The sequence below is a fragment of the Oncorhynchus tshawytscha genome, unplaced genomic scaffold (genome assembly GCF_018296145.1).
Source record: "Oncorhynchus tshawytscha isolate Ot180627B unplaced genomic scaffold, Otsh_v2.0 Un_contig_3682_pilon_pilon, whole genome shotgun sequence".
Lineage (NCBI taxonomy): Eukaryota > Metazoa > Chordata > Actinopteri > Salmoniformes > Salmonidae > Oncorhynchus > Oncorhynchus tshawytscha.
Window position 1 is genome coordinate 91,267 of NW_024609475.1, and position 8,131 is coordinate 99,397.

General features: G+C 46.4%; 1 protein-coding gene across 2 annotated transcripts; it reads right to left on the minus strand.

The window, feature by feature from the left end:
* Window positions 1-226: 226 nt before the first annotated feature.
* On the minus strand, window positions 227-6,009 carry LOC112237772 (potassium voltage-gated channel subfamily S member 2-like). Of its 2 annotated transcripts, XR_006082231.1 has the most exons (3): window positions 5,213-6,009; window positions 1,908-4,285; window positions 227-1,775 (listed from the first exon to the last, which is right to left on the minus strand). XR_006082231.1 is itself a non-coding variant. In XM_024406377.2 (2 exons), exon 2 carries the CDS (start codon window positions 4,243-4,245, stop codon window positions 2,806-2,808), a length of 1,440 nt encoding a protein of 479 aa, XP_024262145.1. In that variant the 5' UTR covers window positions 4,246-4,285; window positions 5,213-6,009; the 3' UTR covers window positions 227-2,805. The 2 variants fall into 2 exon arrangements, 1 of the variants encoding a protein (XP_024262145.1); XM_024406377.2 differs by having other exon boundaries at window positions 227-4,285.
* Between the last annotated feature and the right edge of the window lie 2,122 nt (window positions 6,010-8,131).

Below are 8,131 nucleotides of genomic sequence, written 5' to 3' on the forward strand. Positions count from 1 at the left end.
TATGGGATTCTAGACATCTGAGGTATCAATATGTATTGATCTTTAATATGGGATTCTAGACATCTGAGGTATCAATATGTATTGATCTTTAATATGGGATTCTAGACATCTGAGGTATCAATATGTATTGATCTTTGATATGGGATTCTAGACATCTGAGGTATCAATATGTATTGATCTTTAATATGGGATTCTAGACATCTGGTATCAATATGTATTGATCTTTAATATGGGATTCTAGACATCTGAGGTATCAATATGTATTGATCTTTAATATGGGATTCTAGACATCTGAGGTATCAATATGTATTGATCTTTAATATGGGATTCTAGACATCTGAGGTATCAATATGTATTGATCTTTAATATGGGATTCTAGACATCTGAAGGCATCAATATGTATTGATCTTTAATATGGGATTCGAGACATCTGAGGTATCAATATGTATTGATCTTTAATATGGGTTTCGAGACATCTGAGGTATCAATATGTATTGATCTTTAATATGGGATTTGAGACATCTGAGGTATCAATATGTATTGATCTTTAATATGGGATTCGAGACATCTGAGGTATCAATATGTATTGATCTTTAATATGGGATTCTAGACATCTGAGGTATCAATATGTATTGATCTTTAATATGGGATTCTAGACATCTGAGGTATCAATATGTATTGATCTTTAATATGGGATTCTAGACATCTGAGGTATCAATATGTATTGATCTTTAATATGGGATTCTAGACATCTGAGGTATCAATATGTATTGATCTTTAATATGGGATTCTAGACATCTGAAGGCATCAATATGTATTGATCTTTAATATGGGATTCGAGACATCTGAGGTATCAATATGTATTGATCTTTAATATGGGTTTCGAGACATCTGAGGTATCAATATGTATTGATCTTTAATATGGGATTTGAGACATCTGAGGTATCAATATGTATTGATCTTTAATATGGGATTCGAGACATCTGAGGTATCAATATGTATTGATCTTTAATATGGGATTCTAGACATCTGAGGTATCAATATGTATTGATCTTTAATATGGGATTCTAGACATCTGAGGTATCAATATGTATTGATCTTTAATATGGGATTCTAGACATCTGAGGTATCAATATGTATTGATCTTTAATATGGGATTCTAGACATCTGAAGGCATCAATATGTATTGATCTTTAATATGGGATTCTAGACATCTGAGGTATCAATATGTATTGATCTTTAATATGGGTTTCGAGACATCTGAGGTATCAATATGTATTGATCTTTAATATGGGATTTGAGACATCTGAGGTATCAACATGTATTGATCTTTAATATGGGATTCGAGACATCTGAGGTATCAATATGTATTGATCTTGTATTGATCATCTCATTGCAGTACAACAGTTACACATCAACAGTACCTCATAACAGGAGAACATGAGAAAAGCTCTACTTTGGACAAAATCACAATGACTAAACTTTAGAGGACACTTAGTGACTAGTGATGAAGTCCATATGACCTAGGGTTGACCCCTAGTGATGAAGTCCATGACCTAGGGTTGACCCCTAGTGATGAACCCCATGTCCTAGGGTTGACCCCTAGTGACTAGTGATGAAGTCCATGACCTAGGGTTGACCCCTAGTGATGAAGTCCATGTCCTAGGGTTGACCCCTAGTGATGAACCCCATGTCCTAGGGTTGACCCCTAGTGACTAGTGATGAAGTCCATGTCCTAAGGTTGATCCCTAGTGACTAGTGATGAAGTCCATGACCTAGGGTTGACCCCTAGTGATGAACCCCATGTCCTAGGGTTGACCCCTAGTGATGAACCCCATGTCCTAGGGTTGACCCCTAGTGATGAACCCCATGTCCTAGGGTTGACCCCTAGTGATGAACCCCATGACCTAGGGTTGACCCCTAGTGATGAACCCCATGTCCTAGGGTTGACCCCTAGTGACTAGTGATGAACCCCATGACCTAGGGTTGACCCCTAGTGATGAACCCCATGTCCTAGGGTTGACCCCTAGTGATGAACCCCATGGTCTAGGCTTGACCCCTAGTGATGAACCCCATGTCCTAGGGTTGACCCCTAGTGATGAAGCCCATGTCCTAGGGTTGACCCCTAGTGATGAACCCCATGGCCTAGGGTTGACCCCTAGTGATGAAGTCCATGACCTAGAGTTGACCCCTAGTGATGAACCCCATGGTCTAGGGTTGACCCCTAGTGATGAACCCCATGTCCTAGGGTTGTGACTTGTCCTGCACTGTGTCTTTTATTGAAGACTTTTTAATGGCCGTCGTAATGAATAGACCCCAACACACACCACAGCAGTAGATTATGTTGTCAGACTATCGGCTCCTCTTCTGTCTGATGATGAACCACACTGTTAAAACACTTGAGGTGAATGAAAATGTGGAAGAGGAATCATTGGGAGAATCTCCATTGTTTTTCTTTGATTCCTTGTGTCCTCTCTCCTCGAAAAGCCTTCTCAAAAACCCATTGGATTAGAAAGGTCAGAGGGGAAGGACCTCTGGCCTTCTCATCCAATAGAATTTGAGAAGAATGTAAAGGAGAGAGAGAGGATTCGATGAGATTCTCCCAATAGAAAGGTTGTGATGTTGGTTGGCCCGCCCACGCCCTCGCCTGTCAGTCAAACTAAACTTCAGCTTCCCGTGTAGCTCTATTCAACAACAAGAGCTACACAGAAACAGCACTACCTCTTGCACCATGTTTCTCTTCTCCTTCAGTCACGTCCTTCCTTATAAGGCCAGCAGGGGGGGCAGTCTGTTGATCCACAGATCTTAATGTATTGACATCTCGTTCAGACTGTGTTCACTGGGCAAGCTCCGGTTGATATTGGACAGACTGGCCATGAGAGATTTCACCTTGTGTGCATAGTAGTTCCTCAGATTGACAGAGGGAAGGTTTTCTTTGATCTCCTGGTCGAAGTCACAGCTGCGCATAGCGATCTCTAACTGTTTCTGTTTCTTGTAGAAGAGGGAAAACTTGTTGAATATGAGTGTGATGGGAAGCACAACCACCAGGATACCTGCCAGGATACAGGCCGAGGCCGTCATCTTGCCGGCTATAGACACCGGGACCACGTCTCCGTACCCCACCGTGGTCATGCTCACCGTGGCCCACCACCAGCATGCTGGGACGGTAGAGAAGTCCTCGCTGTCCTTCTCCACGGTGTAGGCCATGACAGAGAAGAAAGACACGCCCACCGCCAGGTAGAGCAGGAGCAACCCCACCTCCTTGTAGCTGTTTCTCAGCGTGGCGCCCAGAGAGCGCAGCCCCGTGGAGTGACGAGCCAGCTTCAGGATACGGAAGATCCTCATCAGCCGTAGCACCTGTGCCACGCGCCCCAGATTGGCCAGCGCCGGGCTGCTCTCGGCCACCAGGTCGATGACGAGCGTCAGGTAGAACGGTAATATCGACACGAGGTCTATTAAGTTCAACGGATGCTTGAAGAAATGGATAAGATCTGGGGCGACTGTGAACCGGGCCACCAGCTCCAAGGTGAACCAGCCGATACCAAACCGCTCCACCGTTTCAAACCTGGGGTCCTCGTGAGGCGTCCCCTCCCTGTCCACCAGGGTAAACTCAGCCATACTGTTCATGCACATGGTGGTTATGGAACCCAACACGACCAGGATAGAGAGGATACTGATGACTCGGCTGGCGACGGAGTACCCCGGGTTATCCAGGATCAACCAGATCCGCCTCCGGACGCTCCCCAGCGGCTGCTTACCGAACTTAGTGGCGTCGTTATAGAACTCTAGAATCTCGTCGAACGATGACGTGGTGCTGCCCTCGTCGCTCCGGCAGTCGTCCCAGTCCTCCCCGCGGTGAGGATCCATCTTCCGGCAGTGGTAGGCGCCCCTGCAACACGAGTCGATGAAGAATTCATTGATGCCCCAGTACTCGATCTCCTGACTGAAGGAGAAGATGCACAACTCTGCCATGACGTGGAGCTTCCCGGTGTTGTAGAAATTCAACACGTAAGGGAAGAGAGCCGGGTTCCTATCGAAATAAAACTCATTTTCCGTGTCGTCGTAGTCGTCGCAGAGTTCTAGTATCGACTCTTTTGATTGGCACTGTAGCAGCCGAGCCAGACGGGTCTCCGGGAAGCGAGACAGAGTGTTGGAGAACAGCCTCTTCTTGAACCCTCCCACATTGATGCGCACGGTGTGATCCTCATAGGCTGCTGTCAGCTCCTCCAGGCTCTGACCCGTCATGTCTGGCGAGGGGTGAAGGGACTGGGGAGTGGAGAAGTACCTGCACACAGAGAGAGAGAGAGAGAGAGAGAGAGAGAGAGAGAGAGAGAGAGAGAGAGAGAGAGAGAGAGAGAGAGAGAGAGACACAGAGAGAAGAGAGAGAGAGAGAGAGAGAGAGAGAGAGAGACACAGAGAGAGAGACAGAGAGAGAGAGAGAGAGACAGAGAGAGAGAGAGAGAGAGACAGAGACAGAGAGAGAGACAGAGAGAAGAGAGAGAGAGAGACACAGAGAGAGAGAGAGACAGAGAGAGAGAGAGACAGAGAGAGAATGAGAGAGAGAGAGACAGAGAGAGAGAGAGAGAGACACAGAGAGAGAGACAGAGACAGAGAGAGAGACACAGAGAGAATGAGAGAGAGAGAGACACAGAGAGAGAATGAGAGAGAGAGAGACAGAGAGAGAGAGAGAGAGAGAGAGAGAGAGAGAGAGAGAGAGAGAGAGAGAGAGAGACAGAGAGAGAGAGAGAGAGAGAGAGAGAGACAGAGAGAGAGAGAGAGAGAGAGAGAGAGAGCGAGACAGAGAGAGAGAGAGAGAGAGAGAGAGCAGTTTGAATCCTCTCATTTCTAAGAGAGAGAAAACATGGACAGTCAGACATCATAACGGGTTCCTCAATCTATTCCCTTCAGGGGGGGGGGGTTGCTTTATCACATGACACAACAGGTAAATTATACAGTGTCTCTAACACACACTCTGGTCGTTTAGTAACATGTTGCGTCTTTCACATTACAACATCACAACATCACGTTGCATTTCCCTCAAAATCTCACGCCGCGCGCGCTACAATAAAGAAAAATAACTCGAGTCAAACAGTTGTTATTTTTTAATCTTGGCTAGGCTACCTCTATGCATTACATAATACACCAATCAATGCATGTAATACTGTTGCATTATAACGGTACAATATACTACAAAACATCACATATTCCTTACTTTATTCAACGCCCTTTTCCCGAGTCTCCTACACAACGCGTCTGCATATCAGCTCCTACGAGGGCATTGTGCTTCACGGAGCTGCTGAGCAACTTGGATAGACGTAGATAGATGCCTCCTCTCTGTGCCTCCTCCAGCTAGCGTGGAAGACTGAACCAATGCTCTCTCTCTCTCTGTCTGTCTGTCTGTCTTTCGGTCATGCGTTACTGCCCAGGTTAGATAGAGGGGTTTCAACGGAGCCGTCAGCGCGGAACAAGGTTGTCTCTCTCTTCTCCAGACATAAAACGTGTCCGCCCCACAGACAGACTCCCCCATAGACTATTTACACCGTTAAATCATGAGCGCTCGCGCCATACATCTTCATCTCCCGTTGTAACTAACACGCTCCAGATGCTTCCGTTTCCGTAGTGAGGGAATTCCTCGGATGAATCTCCATTGTGACGTCTAGTAGCGGTTAGACCTCAGCTGTGTTGCCGTGCAGTAGCAACCACTTTCTGTAAACTACCGTTCCGCCCTCGCCTTCCCGAGCCAATTCAACACCTCCCTCTTCTCGGAGAAAGGTTCAGAAAGGACCGACTCCTTTACTCTGCTCTCCGCGAGGGAGGAGAAGTCACGAATCATTAAAAGCGTGTGCGCCCGAGCGTTATACAGAGGCCGTCATCTTCAGATGAGGTAACCGTTCACCGTTAACCGGTAGAGAGCTCTCCAGCTGAGCCTTTAGTGAAGACGGATGAGACGTGTAAAGGTTAGGATTGATTCGTGAGGCAGAAAACGTGGGTTTGTTTTTAACTAATCCGTTGTCAAATCAATTGAATGATTAGATATCATGTACTCTGACTGGTTAGAATTTCAGTGTGTCTGAATGATGGATTACTGTTATACGCAGGAATAGGATTATATGAAATCAAAACTACAGTATATATATATATATATATATATATATATATATATATATATATACTGTAGTTTTGATTTCATATATATATATAGATTTCATATATATATATAATCTCCATGGAGGAATGGTTCCTGGGTAAGTGGATGGATCACTTCCAGACGGTGGGGTTAGGATCATATGTATCTACATCCTGAGAGAGAAAACATCCAGTGACTTCCCTCTGGCTCCTCTGAGACATGACGGGTTATCTTGTGCACCAATGGGGACAGGGGATTTAAAAGTCCGATGTCACACCAAGCATACTTCACCCAGCACATCCATATGAACAGTCACAGACCCTTCTAGATGACCTTATTTAACAGTCAGTACAAAATAAAACAGTAATGTCCAAAACATTGTGTGTGCGCTTTGTGTGACCATTGAGTTGGAAATATGTCTTAGCAGAGACACATCTCTTACCTCTTTTCTTGTCTCTCGTCTTGTCTTGTCTCCTGTCTCCTCCCCTCCTGTCCCCTCCTCTCCCCCCTGTCCTCTCCCCTCCTCTGGTCTGCCAGTAGTGCCCTATATATAGGGAATAGGGCCATGGTCTGCAGTAGTGCAGGGAATAGGGCCACTGTCTGCAATAGTGCAGAGAACACATCTCTAGTGCCCTTTTTCTATAGGGAATAGGGCCATGGTCTGCCAGTAGTGCCCTATATATAGGGAATAGGGCCATGGTCTGCCAGTAGTGCCCTATATATAGGGAATAGGGCCACCTGTAGGGAATAGGGCCCGGTCTGCCAGTAGTGCCCTATATAGGGAATAGGGCCACGGTCTGCAGTAGTGCCCTATATATAGGGAATAGGGCCATGGTCTGCAGTAGTGCCCTATATAGGGAATAGGGCCATGGTCTGCAGTAGTGCCCCAGTAGTGCCCTATAGGGAATAGGGCCATGGTCTGCCAGTAGTGCCCTATATATAGGGAATAGGGCCATGGTCTGCCAGTAGTGCCCTATATATATAGGGAATAGGGCCATGGTCTGCCAGTAGTGCCCCTATATAGGGAATAGGGCCACGGTCTGCAATAGTGCCCTATATATAGGGAATAGGGCCATGGTCTGCCAGTAGTGCCCTATATATAGGGAATAGGGCCATGGTCTGCCAGTAGTGCCCTATATATAGGGAATAGGGCCACAGTCTGCAATAGTGCCCTATATATAGGGAATAGGGCCACGGTCTCAGTAGTGCCCTATATATAGGGAATAGGGCCACGGTCTGCAGTAGTGCCCTATATATAGGGAATAGGGCCATGGTCTGCAGTAGTCTATATAGGGAATAGGGCCATGGTCTGCAGTAGTGCCCTATATATAGGGAATAGGGCCATGGTCTGCAGTAGTGCCCTATATATAGGGAATAGGGCCATGGTCTGCCAGTAGTGCCCTATATATAGGGAATAGGGCCATGGTCTGCCAGTAGTGCCCTATATATAGGGAATAGGGCCATGGTCTGCCAGTAGTGCCCTATATATAGGGAATAGGGCCACGGTCTGCAGTAGTGCCCTATATATAGGGAATAGGGCCATGGTCTGCAGTAGTGCCCCATGGTCTCTAGAGCCCTATATATAGGGAATAGGGCCCGGTCTGCAATAGTGCCCTATATATAGGGAATAGGGCCATCGGTCTGCAATAGTGCCCTATATATAGGGAATAGGGCCATGGTCTGCAGTAGTGCCCTATATAGGGAATAGGGCCATGGTCTGCAGTAGTGCCCTATATAGGGAATAGGGCCACAGTCTGCAATAGTGCCCTATACATAGGGAATAGGGCCACGGTCTACAATAGTGCCCATATAGGGAATAGGGCCATGGTCTGCAGTAGTGCCCTATATAGGGAATAGGGCCATGGTCTGCAGTAGTGCCCTATATAGGGAATAGGGCCATGGTCTGCAGTAGTGCCCTATATATAGGGAATAGGGCCGTGGTCTGCAGTAGTGCCCTATATATAGGGAATAGGGCCGTGGTCTGCCAGTAGTGCTCTATAGGGA

What these genes read in the sequence shown, in the direction of transcription:
- LOC112237772 (XM_024406377.2), bottom strand. Translation starts at nt 4,245, where the DNA reads ATGACGGGTCAGAGCCTGGAGGAGCTGACAGCAGCCTATGAGGATCAC.